Below are 16,651 nucleotides of genomic sequence, written 5' to 3' on the forward strand. Positions count from 1 at the left end.
CATAAGTACTGTAACTTGCACAAGCTCCCATCAATTTTTCACTGAAGAACACAACAGGACGATTTCGTTGACTCAAAACTGCACCAATACCAGTTTTTGATGCATCACAATGCAACTCAAAAACCTGTGAGAAGTCCGGTAATGCCAAAATAGGGGCAGAGATGAGTTTCTGCTTAATGATGTTGAAGGCAAGTGTAGCTTCCGGCGTCCAGATGAAAGAGCCTTCTCGCCGAATACAATCTGTCAGAGGGGACATAAGAGTGCTAAATTGTGGTACAAACCGTCGATAAAAGGAAGCAAGGCCATGAAAACTCCGTGTTTCAGACAGCGTTGCCGGTATTGGCCAAGACTGAATCGCCTCGACCTTGGCAGGGTCGACTGAAAGACCCTCTGCAGAGACAATGTAGCCAAGGAAGTGGACTAGCGAAGCCCCGAACTCACACTTTTTAATAGTGGCGAACAGCTGATCACGGTGAAGTACGAGCAAGACTTCTCGGAGGTGAACGAGATGGTCAGCAAGGTTCTGACTGAAGATGAGAATGTCATCGAAATAAACTACAACAAACTTGCCAATAAACGGTCGAATGGCTTGATTCATGACACGCATAAAAGTACTTAGAGCATTAGATAATCCAAATGGCATAACAAGCCATTCAAAAAGTCATTCTCTTGTTTTGAAAGCTGTTTTCCATTCATCACCAGGTCGAATACGAATTTGGTGATAACCGCTTTTTAAATCTAGCTTTGAGAAAACAGAGGCCGTACCAATCTGATCAAGGAGATCGTCTAGGCGTGGTATAGGAAATCGGTAACGAACCGTGATTTTGTTAATAGCACGGCTATCTACGCACATACGCCACGAGCCATCTTTCTTTGGAATAAGTAAAGCTGGAACGGCGCAAGGGCTTGCTCTCACGTAAGAAGCCTTTCGCCACAAGATCTTCAACTTGTCGTCGGAGTTCCTCGTGCTCGCTGGGACTCATACGATAATGAGCTCGGTTGGGAAGAATAGCATCAGGAACTAAATCAATGTGATGCTGAATATCGCGAAGAGGTGGCAGTCCGGTTGGCAAATCGCCTGGAAAGACATCACCGAATTCTTGTAATAGTGGCGCGAACTCAGGAGGGATCTTCTGTGGAGAGAGAGCTGGCGCGGTGCGTACAAGAAGAAAGACAAGTCCTTATTCCCGCATAGCTGCTTCAAATGGTTTGCGTTGGAGAATGAGAACCGGTGAAGACTTTTTAGCTGAACCTTCGGGCTCATTAGGTTGTAGTGTATAAGTACGGTTGTTAAGACGGAACGTATAAGTGTTGAGAAAGCCGTCATGCTGAATTCTTCGATCAAAGATCCACGGACGGCCCAAGAGGAAATGGCAAGCATCCATAGGAGCAACATCACAATGAATTTGATCCTTATATGCATCACCAACTGAAAAAGAAATTAAAGCGTGTCGAGTGATGAGTAAGTCTGTCTTCTGATCCAGCCATGCTAACTTATAAGGATATAAATGTAGTTCAGTGGCTAAATGAAGTTTGTTCACAACTTCCTCTGCAATAACGTTTTCACTACTGCCCGAGTCTATGATGAACGTGCAGACTTTGCCGCCAATAGTACACTTTGAATGAAACAGATTATGTCGTTGTGGGTTGACATCGGCTCCACGGGGAGCTCGACACACACGACGGATCATTAAAGCAGGTCCAGTATCTGCGGTAAGGACTTCTGGTTCCTCTGTGATATCATTGGTTTCCTCATCGTAGATGACTTCGACATCGTTCCCTACAGTGTCCAAAAGGAGACCGCGTCTATTACGGGTAGGGCAATTGGACTGTCGATGACCGATTTCACCGCAAGAGAAGCAACGTAGGGAAGTAGGACGATTGCCACGATTGTCATTGTAGGGAACAATGGCAGTCTCTGGTTTAGTTTGAGCAGTGTCCTCTGTTACAACCTGTGTTGTTGGAAGTTGTGCTGGTCGAGAAGAACGCGGAACTGTCCAATGCGTGAATGGTGATGATTTAGTCTGAGCTTCGATAGTGAGAGCTTGTTGATGAGCTTCAGACAATGTGAGAGGATGAAAGAGGGTGATAGTATGTTGAAGCTGTTGACGGAGTCCTGCCGTGAAGCGTGCAACTAGCTGTCGCTCCGAGTCTTGAATGTCGACGCGGGTGAGAAGTAAGAAGAATTCCGTAGAGTATTCAGCTACAAAACGTGTTCCTTGTCGGATGGTGTGGAGGCGTTGGAACATGAGCTGGTCGTAATTGTAAGGCAATAATGTTTTCTTGAGTTTCGACTTAAGCTTATCCCAAGACGTGATTTTAGGTTTTCCGAGCCGAGCTCGAGCTGTTTTCAATTGTGTCCACCAGGCCGCGGCACGTCCACGAAAACGCATAGTCAGAAGAGGAACACATCGCTCCAATGGGGCTCTTTTAAACTCAAGAATTTCCTCAACCATAACTATCCAGTCAAGTAGTTCTTCGTCTGATGTATTTCCATGGAACTCTGGTATCTCGGTTTTGAATCCCGTCGTCCATTGAGTATCTGCTGCTGCGACTGGAGCGTTGTCTTGAGCTATATCTTGGTTGATGCAAAGAGGAGCAAAGGGATTGTCATCAACTGCTTCTGCTATCGGATCATCTTCTTCGTTTTCATCTTCCGAATCGGTATCATTAGGTTCAACGCGAGCTGGGGGTGGTGATGGTCGTTGAACATTAAGGGTTTGGAGGGTGGAGGTGATTGTAGCCATCTGGGCTTGAAGCTCAGCTATGGCGTCGCGGGTGATTTCTGCCTCGGTACGTAACAGTGCTCGACGAGTTCTTGCCATCGTCTTAGACAACAAGGAACGTAGGAAAGCTCTGATACCAACCTGGCGCAGCGTATCAACGGTAACTCAGCTCAAATCTAAAGATTTAGGTTAAATCTTTAGAGATCTGACTTCTTGAATCGAAGAATTGAATCAAATTCGATGCAAGGCTCTCGTATTGATGATAGAATCAAATCAATGCAAGGATTTAGAGAAAACTCTAGTTTATTATCTTTCAAAAACTAAGTAATAGAATTACATAATGATGCCTTTATATAAGGTCTTAGGGTCGGTTAATGATAACTTTCCCTTATAGAAATAGGAAACTAGGAACATAAAGGAAAATCAAACACGAAACAAAAAGGAAATCCAAATCTTAACGAGAACGTTGCTTGGCGGGAAAGCTATCAAGATGCTACATCACAACCTAATAAAAAAGGTTGTATATTAAATCTATGACATGGTACCATTTTTGTAACTGTTTACTCATTTTGTATCTTTGTCTTGCTCAGTGGTGAATTCACAATCGTGAATAGACATCTTCTTCACGATTGAACTAAATTAGGACTTGAATTCCCAGAATGAAAAAGGTTCTCATTAATGAGAATGATTCTATAGGAAATATCTGTGAGATACATGATGGTCTGAAAAGCCATTTACAAGTATAATGTTTAATTTTTTTTTTTTTTTCATATTCCTAAAGTCTGAAATTTCACTTTGTTCATCATGCAATTCAACTCAGAACTGCCTGGGAAGTTAGAATAATCACCCTCAGTTGAAAATATGTGCGGTAGATCCCAAGGAGATTCACTGAAAATTGTTCTATTCTCTAACTGGACCCCGTCTAAGTTTGAGACTCTTGTTTCAACATTCAGAACCTTGTGAAATAAACAGATGCAACATGTAGCTTTGAAGTCTCTAAAGCCACCAAAACAATGAAATGCTCTTGTTTGTGTAGAAAAGGCTGTAGCTTTATGGTAATGATCTAGACAGCAATGATTCGAGCCAGGTAAAATCTTTAGATAGCATCCCACCAATGCACAGGTATGCCTCACTGATCTGAATCTGCAAGGAGGTTGACCTATTGCAGCTTGCAGAGCCTCGGCTGCCTCTTGAACCGCAGCGTTAGCCTCTTGAGCCATGTTAGCCTCTTGATCCTCTTGAGCCGCATCTTGAGCCGCATTAGCTTCTTGAGCCGCCACATTAGCCTCTTGACCCGCATCTTGAGCCTGATTAGCAGCATCTTGAGCCGCGTTAGGAAGAGCCGCCACCTGATTAGCAGCATGTTGACCCGCCGCCTGAGCGTCCGCTATTGCAACATCCTAAAAACAAAAGGGGCAACTTTATAAATTTAACAAAGAAAAGAGAGCATAAACCCTAAAATAGAATACACAATACGATACGATACGAAAGAAGACTCACTAAAAAGATCAAACCCTAAAAGCCATCTCTATACCTATCGTCATCTCTACTATGGATGGGATATTTGCTAATTATAATCAACCTTCAAAAAACTTTCTTAAAACGGATTGATTGGATAATCCAATCGAAGTTCCACCGAATCATCGATCTTGGATTTGGAATTCAACAATCCATGATACTGACTAATTACAGGAACTAGTTTTCGTTTCTTCGGGGGTAGATCCATGGCGGAGAGAAATTGAACGACAAGGTTTGGGAGGGGAGAGAAAGTGAACAATGGAGTTTTGGGAGACGAGAGAAATTAAAGAACGGAGAAGGAGACTGGTTGAAGAATTTTTTTTTGACTAGGGGGAAGCGGTTGCTTCTTCACAAAGGTAAACTAAACTATATATACTGGTGGAACCCTAGCAGACTTATAAGCTTTGAGATCCTTGGGCTAGATTAGAAGCTAACATCATACCCTTTTTCAGCAAATAATAAAACAATTAATGTTGCTGCTGCGTAACCTATCTTGGTGTGTTCCTACTGGCTATCAAGGGTGCATTGAGATAACAGAGGAGCGTGGCTTTTTGTGTAACGACCTGATTCCGGTTTCGGAACTCGTTAGCTGACTAAGGCCCAAGCAATACCCGAAGCCTCGGGATGTTTGTCTATAAATACCCATTTCCCCAGCTCCAGCAGCTTGTTTGCCTGCAAGAAAAATAAATCAGAAGTTTAGACAGAGAAAGAGAGAGAGAGAGTGGGGGAAAACCTTTTCAATGGAGCCACCTGAGTTGCCACTGGAGCCACCACGCCTTGAGACCTCGTCGAGCTCGTTCCCACCGTTCGCCGCAGTAAGGAATCGCCGGAAGCCGCCATGCATTTGAGCCAAGTTTTGGCCGTTTCTGTAAATCGACGATATCTTCTTAACCGTTGAAAATATCGTGCATCCAAGCCTACCATCGTGTTCCTCTTCTCAAGACGAAGCCGTAGACACCGACCACGCCGCAATCAGAGCTCAGACAAAGCCGTACGCGCCTCCAGAAGTTACGCCGACTGCGCGCGTGACGTACACACGCCTCCGCCGGAAATCGTGTCCGCCGCCGTCCGCCGCAGTGCTCCACCGTCCGTCACCACCGTCCTCTGCCGTTGTCCGCTGCCGGTAAGCCGCCGCCCTCCGCCGTCGCCGCCAGTGACCGTCGCCGGTGACTTGCCGGTGACTCGATCAAGTCAGCCGAGTCAACTCAGCGAGTCAACCCGGTTGACTCGGTAAACCGGTTGGTTGACTGGTTTGACCGATTTAAATTAATTTCGGTTCGGTTAAGGTAAACCGGTAAGTTATGTCAAATTGATTTCTGGTCAATGGTTGACCGGGTTGACCTTTGACCAGCAGGTTGACTTTTCCGCAAACCTTGACCAATTCTGTTTTTGACCGTTCGAAAGGCGTTCGGGCTCAGAATTTCGATCTGATTTCAGATATGGAGTCTATTTGAGCAGTTGGAGTTCATAGACACTAATTTGCTATTGCTAAGGTGAGGGTCTATTCCCAAACTTCTCGTACACGGCTTAGGACCTCGAATAAGTATAATTTATTTCTAATATGTTCAGTCTGCGTGAAATCGAGTCTGTCATTGTTTGTTTAGTTTTAGGTTATTTGCTTAAACCGGAACTAGGAAGTTATATGATTCAACATTTATTGCTTCACTTAATGTAATGTTTAGTTAGAATTGTTTGAGACAAATACAGAGACGGACTTCTATATGCCGGATTGTATGAGAGACTACGGCCAGTCAGTCGACCGGCTGGACCGTAGTCTGGTGTGGTCGATAAAGCGTCTGAGGGCGGTGACACCGAGCACTCTCTCGGCAGTGTTGTTTGGCCTGTTAGTGGACAGCGAGTGTGCACCTCGCTAGGACCATTGTTTGTTGTTTGGGTAATTTAGGTACCGTGTTTGACATGTATTGGAATTAAATTATATTTATTCGGAGTGCTATGTCCGGATCCATGGACTTCAGGGGAGCATCCCATACCTCACTGAGCGATTCCTCTGTCTCTCACCCCTCATTCTTGCCATTTTCAGGTGAGACAAACAACTATGTGATATTTGGACGGATTTGGTGCTACTGGACTTTTTCTTCAGATTTTTATTTTGGTTTGGGTGAGTGAAATTAGGTTATGGACTTTTATATTACGGGATATTATTGGTGGTCCGCCGTCCTTAGTGAGAGAGAGACGGGTGTCACATTGTTGTATGATAACACGTCGGGGGTGATACACTGTCCGGAGGTGACTTTTGGTGGACATCTTTTAGTATGCAATGAGGACTTATAGTACTTGACATCACTTATACTATTCATCTCTTCCTTATTTCTTGACATATAGTCAACTTTTGTGTATATTCTCACTTGTGTAGATTCTTGGCAATTGAAGGAGGTAAATGGATTCAGTTACATGGCACTGATAAATTAGAATGCTCTCGGGTCTGTGGCTTTGCTCAAAGCTCGGATATATTAAGAGATTTTAGAGTCTACTTTGTTTCCCGTTTTTTTTGCTTTAATCCTTCTAACTAGATTTTGACCCGCACGCTCGTGCGGGTATATTTTTTTAAAAAATATAATGCTATTTTATTTTTATGTCACTATTTAGAGTTGGGCAAAAAACTCGAATTCGAAGAATCAAACCGATCACAATCCGAATAAGTAGTACTAAATCTGAACCGGAATTGATTAAATATCCGAATTATTCAAAATTTTGGTATTTGAAGAACTGGAACCTAATCCGATCCGAACCGAAATATTTTGGGTATCCAAAATAGATTTATATAAATATTTTGGGTATCCAAAATAGATTTATATACTTATATATATTAATTATTTTTAGATTTAATATATATAAAAACATCCAGAATATATATGATACTTTTAAGTTCACATAAATGCTTGAAAATATATACAAATAGTTAGATGTAAATATCTTAAATAGTTAAAAAAATACTAAAAACTCAAAAATACTTAAATAATTATTAATTATCTATCCAAATATTTAAACCAAACTTATTTAAATTGGTTATCCAAATCTGAACCAAATCCTCAAAGATCTGAATTGAATACGAAATCCCAAAAAGACCCGAGAACGAACCCGAATGCCAGGCAATTAGATTGACCCGTTTTCGTATATTTTAAATCTGGGCCAGATAGATAGTTTCTTATAATATGATGGATTTTTAATTTTTCTTAATAACATAAGCCCATTATTTTTTTTCTTAATACTACTATCCTTGTTTCCAAACAAAATTAATTTTTTAAAAGACTACAATTCATGTTTCCAAACATTCCAAATTTTTTTAATAGTCCTATTCAAGTCTCCAAACACTCCAATTTTGTACTTGAGTTTTAAAGATATTATAAATTAATCGTATTTAAATTTAAATTTAAATTTTAGTTTAGAAAAGAAAAAGTTTTAGGCAATTAGATTGACCCGTTTTCGTATATTTTAAATCTGGGCCAGATAGATAGTTTCTTATAATATGATGGATTTTTAATTTTTCTTAATAACATAAGCCCATTATTTTTTTTCTTAATACTACTATCCTTGTTTCCAAACAAAATTAATTTTTTAAAAGACTACAATTCATGTTTCCAAACATTCCAAATTTTTTTAATAGTCCTATTCAAGTCTCCAAACACTCCAATTTTGTACTTGAGTTTTAAAGATATTATAAATTAATCGTATTTAAATTTAAATTTAAATTTTAGTTTAGAAAAGAAAAAGTTTTAGGCAATTAGATTGACCCGTTTTCGTATATTTTAAATCTGGGCCAGATAGATAGTTTCTTATAATATGATGGATTTTTAATTTTTCTTAATAACATAAGCCCATTATTTTTTTTCTTAATACTACTATCCTTGTTTCCAAACAAAATTAATTTTTTAAAAGACTACAATTCATGTTTCCAAACATTCCAAATTTTTTTAATAGTCCTATTCAAGTCTCCAAACACTCCAATTTTGTACTTGAGTTTTAAAGATATTATAAATTAATCGTATTTAAATTTAAATTTAAATTTTAGTTTAGAAAAGAAAAAGTTTTAGGCAATTAGATTGACCCGTTTTCGTATATTTTAAATCTGGGCCAGATAGATAGTTTCTTATAATATGATGGATTTTTAATTTTTCTTAATAACATAAGCCCATTATTTTTTTTCTTAATACTACTATCCTTGTTTCCAAACAAAATTAATTTTTTAAAAGACTACAATTCATGTTTCCAAACATTCCAAATTTTTTTAATAGTCCTATTCAAGTCTCCAAACACTCCAATTTTGTACTTGAGTTTTAAAGATATTATAAATTAATCGTATTTAAATTTAAATTTAAATTTTAGTTTAGAAAAGAAAAAGTTTTAGGCAATTAGATTGACCCGTTTTCGTATATTTTAAATCTGGGCCAGATAGATAGTTTCTTATAATATGATGGATTTTTAATTTTTCTTAATAACATAAGCCCATTATTTTTTTTCTTAATACTACTATCCTTGTTTCCAAACAAAATTAATTTTTTAAAAGACTACAATTCATGTTTCCAAACATTCCAAATTTTTTTAATAGTCCTATTCAAGTCTCCAAACACTCCAATTTTGTACTTGAGTTTTAAAGATATTATAAATTAATCGTATTTAAATTTAAATTTAAATTTTAGTTTAGAAAAGAAAAAGTTTTAGGCAATTAGATTGACCCATTTTCGTATATTTTAAATCTGGGTCAGATAGATAATTTCTTATAATATGATGGATTTTTAATTTTTTTTAATAACATAAGCCCATTATTTTTTTTCTTAATACTACTATCCTTGTTTCCAAACAAAATTAATTTTTTAAAAAACTACAATTCATGTTTCCAAACACTCCAAATTTTTTTAATAGTCCTATTCAAATATCCAAACACTCCAATTTTGTACAGTTTTAATAAGATAGATTATGCATATTCAAACACACGTATATTTTTTATCAATCATTTGATGTAGTTTTGTCTCCCTTGTTTGCCATTTTCGCTTTCACCCACGCCAACTTTTTAAGTCTCAGCGGTCCAGATACTAACAACCTGTCGTTTTAACAAAACTTTTGACTTTTCACGTGGAGACACCATGCTGTTTACCATCTCCCAAAGAGAACTTCTTGCTGTCTCATTTATCCATGACTTCATTGATTTTTTTGTTGGTACAACCTTGGATTCTTGTCAGTTTTTTCTTTGTTTCGTATCCGATTCTTATCTTTCCAATGGGTCAATTCCTCCAAATCAGAGATATTACTTAAAAGAAATTTGTACTCACAAGTCATGCACTGCGGAAAACTATTGTAGCAGTAAATAAATGATCATGAACTAAAACAAATTGCCTAATAAAAGAGCAAATAAACTTCAGTTGCTTTGAGCGCTTTGGCATATACAAAAAGAAAAATTTAAACAAAATCGAATTAAAGCCAAACAAATCGACGAATTATGAACTTGTATGATTGGTTCGGTTAAGGATCGGCGTTTAAATTTTATCACCGTCGTTCATCTCATATAATCTCCTATCGTTTGAGGTTTCCACTGTCTTCCAATCAATCTTGTTTAACAATTTTTAAAGAAATAATTGTCATTTTGTTTTTCAGCTTATTATAACGTTTTAGCTAATTGTCCGTGTTATATTCAATACAATGATTTAATAGTAACAACATTTTACAAGTAAAAGATTTCAAAAATTTCCATTAAGTTAGCCATGCTTAGTTAATTAAAAGAAACCCAGTCCTACTATTATATTACTACTAGGGATTTACCCATTGTAATTCACTTTCCACTTATTTTATTTAGAATATTGGAATTACTTCATTGTTTTATAACTACAGGAAACTCATTAAATTTGCATGTGTCATTAGTGTTTTTATAAGGGAAAATTTCTCAAAAGATCTTAAATGACCAAAAAGATTTTTTATAAAATACGTAAAAGACTTATATCATCACTCTGTAGATATTTAAATATAAATAAATATTTAAATAAATAATTAAAAAAAAATCTAAAGTAGTCTTTCTTATTAAAACAGAAAATAATTTCCTTAAAACCAATTTTTTGTAAGATTTTTAATTAAATACACCCTTCTATTAGGGATGAGCGTTGGGATACCTGCTCGGACTCGGATCAAGTATTTCAGATTTTTGGGTATTCCAGTATTTGGGTATTTCAGTATTTGAGTCTAGAACATGTTTGAGTATTTTTACATATCAGATTGGATTCAGATATTTCTAATTCGAGTTCGATTATTTTGGACCGGGTTCGAATATGTAGATTTTGAAAATAATCAAATTCTTCTTTGCTCAAGTTGTTTATACTTCAAATTTTATAATTAACTTAACTGATTTCCTAATTTTTCATATGTTAGATGATTAACCGGTTTGAAGATAAAACATTAAAAATAGAAAGACTATAATTTGGTTGTTATTTTTGAGATTTTGGATGCAAGTTTTGTTAATGCATGAAACAAGAAGCTTTGACATGCATTTTAAGTGAGAAAATTTAGTTTTCTCATATTATGTGTATATCATATGATCTTGCGGCATTTATAACATCAATACAAATAGTCAAAACTGCGAGATCTTTCCGTACTCTATTTCATTGGTAATAGAATAACCTTTGAATGTCAAAAAGAAAAAGTAAACTAAGAATATTGGATATTGGATAAAATAGCCATACCATCTATTATAAAGTGACTATAGGATAATATTATAATATTATTTATATTTTGGAACAACATAATAATTTTGTGTTCACACGATATAAAACATTATAATTGACTTGAACATTCAAATAAAAAATAAATATAACTCATTTTGTAGGTTAGATATTACAAAATAATTTCAATCATTATGAAATCAGTTGAATTTACATTCATTAAATAAACTTTAATATCAAATTAAATATTGTATATAAATAAAAGGGTTACTAAATGAACAAAATGGAACAAATGAAGATTCGAACCCAGCATTGAGAGACTTGACGTCGGTCATACAGCCACTAATGCAACAAACGTTATAACTCATACCGGCAAGTATAATTAAATATATAACTAACATAACAGTGGAAATAACAGATCTTCTTCTTCGCCGAGATCTCGTGAAACCATTTAATCTCCAACTTTCAATGTGAGGAATTCATCTACAAATTTTGATTCTTCTGCCATTATTCTATTTATTAGTATTAATCCGAGAGAGAATGGTTCTGGATTGGTCAAATTCACGGGGTATCGACGAGGTTACCGAACATATAATTGATTCTCTCTGCAAATTTTGAAAACTTGAAAAATCACAGATGGAATCAGATTAGATGTTGCTCCTGATATCGTCACTTACAATACATTATCGCAGATCAATTCACTTGAATATGATCCTTGTTGGTCATCAAAAACAGAGTGCCATCTGCTACTAACAAAAATCAAAATTTAATTTAATTACGTACTACCTAACATCACATTTTTTGTAAAAAAAAAATTAATAAAGAAGCACTTAGGGAATTTGACACCATTATTCTGGCTAACATCAAATTGCAGTCATGGGTACTTAGCTTAAACTAATAAAAATCATAATGAACATCTAATAAAAGGATAAAAGATCAGATGAAAACGTCATCTTCATGGTAAATGTATTTTTTTTTCTTTAAGGATCATATCCTCTAAAACTAGAAGAAAGAGAACCAGAAGTCTTACAATTCACAAGCAAATAAGCCAAGATTAATGTTTGATGACACCAATTTAGCAATTTGTAAAAGTTAAAAACCCTTGTTTATAGCCACTAGGCTTGTAACTCTTTTATTTCTTTTGCATTTTAATATATGAAAGCCTTTAATCAAAAAAAAAAACCCTTGTTTAGACGAAGGAGACGAGACGTAATAGGATAGAGACGAACAGATTTATGTTTTGGATTAAAAGAAAAGAAGAATATTCAAACTATATATTTTTTTATTAATCCGGCCCAAAAAATCGTCGCCCTAAGCAGTTGCTTACTTTGCTTCCCATCTGGGCCGGGCCTGCGCAGACGATGGGTTCGAATCTTATGTGTACTATTTTGTTTAATTAAAATTACTTGTCAAAGGGAAGTAGTTAGGATCCGTCAAAACTCAAAATATACACATATCATACACGCTTGCGATATGGAAGGGCACACATGGGTTCAAATCTACTATGTACCATTTTGTTTAATTAAAACTAGATTTTAACCCGAACATCCGTACATATATTTTTCATTTTATAAATATATTTGATATTATTATAAATGTTTTAAATATATAATTTATATTTTAGTATTATATTTATATATAATATTTAAGTTTTCTTTTATTTTTAATTAATATTTCAAAAAAATTATATTGTTTTAATTTTTACTACATATATAGTTTGTTTTTCCGTGATACATTTCAAAAAGTTATTCTTTATTATTTACGATTTTATCTTTTGTAAAATTTGAAGTATTATCATTTTGAGTTGAATATTTATTTCAAAATTTTGTATTTTATCAAAAAAACTTTGAAAAATTACACTACTATTTTTGAGTTTGAAAGATTACATGAATTTTGATTTTTTCTTGTTACTACATTAATACATTATTTTATAAAAAGTATTTGAATTTTTGGTAATATTTTCTAAATTTTTCTGAACAAATTTTATTATAATTAAAATATAAAAAGTATAATTAAAATTTGATTGATTTATCATTAATATTTTAAATGAATTACTAAAATTTCATAGTTATCTAATAACATATTTTTTAAATAGTATATGAACTAATGGTTATTATATACTATTATATTTTTGTATATAAACATTTTTTAAAATATATTGTTGAGAGTTTAAAAAAGATAATATATAGTTGTAGATATAAAAGTTTAACCTACGTTAATCAATTTATTTTTTAATAAAAAATATTATATAATTTACAAATTTTAACTCATTTTAATGATGAGTGATAATTTGTTTAAATGAAAAAAAATTAAAATAAATTTTTTTAATTTATATATTTAATATATTTTTTCATATTTAATTCATATAGAAATTCTACTTTATATAATACAAAATATAATTATGGAATTTATAAAAATAGTATATAATTTTTATCTACTTGTTTTATAATAAAATTTTAGTTAACATTGATTTATAACAATATTGTATTTCTAATTATGAAATTAATTAATATGTTATTTTAAAAAATATTAAAATGTTTAAATAAGATTTTGGTAGATTTTTTCTCAACAGATTTTGTTATAAATAAAAAAATAAAATTTAAATTTATAGTTGATTTATTATTAATGTAAATAATCAAATATTTCATGTTAAATAGTTCTTTAAGTGGGCATACTATGACGTGTTAGTGGTAGATAAAAGGAAAAATTTCATGTTTACCACTTTCATGAGACCATTTTTTCATTTTTACCACCACTAAATGGACATTTTCAAAAATATTTTCTTCATTAAGTGGCAAAAGACTCTTATACCCTTGTTCTCTATTTATATAATAAATCATTATTAAAAAATAATAATAATATTAATAATAATTTTTTTATGTTTTCGAATTATAATTTTTCAAATTCAAAGTTTTTTATAATTTGTTTTTTGAATTATTTTTTTTCAAATATTTTTTTTCAGATTTTCTTTTTGAAAATCGAAAATTATGCTTGAAACTATTTTTTTAAATTTTTATATATTTTAAAATATTTATTTATATATTTATTAGAATCCTAAATTTCATATTCCAAAAACCCTACCCAACCCCTAAACTCTAAACTCTAAGTCTAGATTAGTTAACCCAAGGGGTATAAGTGTCTTTTACCTTTCATTAAAATGAGGGTAAGAGTAACTAGTGTAGACATAAAAAGTGATACTATGAATGTGGTATTTATGATAATTTTTCTAGATAAAAAGACTCTAAACTAATAGATTAGATTACCTGTCAAACGACGTAGTTTTAAGATCCGTCAAAACATACATATATATATCATACACGGTTGCTATATGGAGGGATTATATTGCGGGTTGAATAGAGTTGATAGGTTTTACTTGCATTTTTTTATTTGGAGCATAAATTTGCAAAACAAAATCGTTTGGAGAATTTACAATATGTCAATACCATAAATAAAATGCAATAAAATGACATTAAATATATTTCATAATTGAAAACTGATAAAATATATCATACAATTAATCAAATAAATTATAGAGATTCTATTAAAAATCATAACGAAAGAGTTGAAATAATTAAAAATTAAATCAACTAATATCTTATGCAATTTAATATTTAACAAATACATAAATAATATAATTATATATATATATATAAATATAAATATTCAGATACACTAAAAAATTGATTTCATAAATTTTATTTTGTTATATTTTCATGTTTTTGAAATCTATTAAAACAATTTACATGATTGGAACAACAAATAATCCATGTGGTCGTGCGGATAGACATAAACAAAAAAATTACAAAAAATTCTTTTGTTTATTGTTTCCGGTGAAAAAGCTTTTAAATGAAGGCCATCAATTTAGAAGTGGATAATTAACAAAATTCGTTGCGCCAAATCTCTACTTATATCAATATATATTTTATTGGGTCAATTTTTTTCATACAGATCAAAATAAATTTATGAAATATGTAAACCAAAAATAATTGTATCCTACTATATATTAATTAGAAGTCAATTTACTGATTTATGCTGACGTGTCACTCATAGAAGAGTTCTCCAATTAATTGTTATAATTTGATTGGTTGATGGTTTTTCATTTTTCATTTATTTAATTAAAGTTTTTAAAAGGAAACTATTCATAGATTTACCTAATCTAATCTATGTTTCTAAACATACAATTAAGCATCTTAAATATAGATGAATTAATATATTTTTTCATAGAAATAATTAAATATCTAGATTACATTATATAAATTGATAAGATACATATAAATACATATGATACTATAGAAACAATTATAAAAATGGTTTTTTATTATGTTTATATTAGTAGTGAATAAAATAAATCATAGATTTTAGAAAACTAATTAATCTAAAATTAATTATATTAATTATATTAACTCATTCGCTATATATATATAGTATAAAAATGGGTCAAATGAATGCAAAAACGTCAAATATATAATTCTAAGAATTTCAATAATTTTCCAATGGCAATGTGATATCATATATGCGTTATTACTTTTAGAAATGATTAAAAAAAATTTATTTTTTTAAAACATAAAAATTATACGTTAAGTTATTTAAACGTATATTAATCAAGAAAAAAATTATTTAATTCATCTATAAAATATAAACGGATGAGTTAACACTATTATATGGTAATTCATTATAAAACTTATATGGTAAATTATTTAAACGTATATTAATCAAAAAAAGTTTATTTAATTCATCTATTAATATAAACAGATGAATTAACAGTATTATATGATACTATATAAACAATTATAAAAATGGTTTTTATTATGTTTATATTAGTATTGAATAAAATAAACCATAGATTTTAGAAAACTAATTAATCTAAACTTAATAATATTAATTAAATTCACTCATTCACTATATATAAAATATAAAAATGTGTCAAATGAATGCAAAAAAGTCAAATATATAATTCTAAAAAATTTCAATCATTTTCCAATGACAATGTGATATCATATATGTAATAACCCTCACGAGTAGATAGAATTTTGGTCGAGAAAATTCTATAAGATCAGTTTAAAGATTACTCGATCAGAATTTAAATAAAAATCAACACGGTCAATTAATCTCTCGACGGGGCTGTCTTTTGGTCTAAAGATCTTCTCTTGATGGTTCTGGTCGAGTGTTAATTATTATTGTCGATTTATATTCATGCTGGGCGAGTTTATTCAGAGCAGGACGAGATTCGAAGGATGAAAAATATTTAGTCGAAACAGTCCGAAAAATATAGACAAAACTCTTAAAATTATTTCAGAACAATCACATGCAAAGTTCAGAGAGAAAGAGGGAAAGAAGAGAGAAAAATCTGTGAGAAAAATTGGTTGAAAAATTCAGAAACAAAATCAGGGAAGAGAATTGAGCTTGGACAACCCTTTCTCACCATCTTGTGACTTTAATCAGTGAGTATTTGTGTGGTAAAGAGTTGGAGATTTGGTGTCCTGAAGTTTAGAATCACCATGTTCTTCAGCCTTTGATATCTCACCATCTTGTGACTTTAATCAGTGAGTATTTGTGTGGTAAAGAGTTGGAGATTTGGTGTCCTGAAGTTTAGAATCACCCATGTTCTTCAGCCTTTGATTCTAGTCGGTAAAGATGTAAGTTGTTGTGTGGATCAGTTTTATGTGAGCATTTATGTTGGATTGACTGCGATTCAGCTTTGTTCTGATTGAGTCCGACCTTTTCTTGATGTTGTACTGATCA

The 16,651-nt window shown here is 32.6% G+C and overlaps 1 protein-coding gene across 1 annotated transcript; it reads right to left on the reverse strand.

Moving 5' to 3' along the window:
* Nucleotides 1-1,181: 1,181 nt before the first annotated feature.
* On the reverse strand, nucleotides 1,182-2,825 carry LOC106308482. The gene has a single exon (XM_013745645.1). It carries the CDS (start codon nucleotides 2,823-2,825, stop codon nucleotides 1,182-1,184), a length of 1,644 nt encoding a protein of 547 aa, XP_013601099.1.
* Between the last annotated feature and the right edge of the window lie 13,826 nt (nucleotides 2,826-16,651).

The sequence above is a fragment of the Brassica oleracea genome, chromosome C8 (genome assembly GCF_000695525.1).
Source record: "Brassica oleracea var. oleracea cultivar TO1000 chromosome C8, BOL, whole genome shotgun sequence".
NCBI classification, from domain to species: domain Eukaryota; kingdom Viridiplantae; phylum Streptophyta; class Magnoliopsida; order Brassicales; family Brassicaceae; genus Brassica; species Brassica oleracea.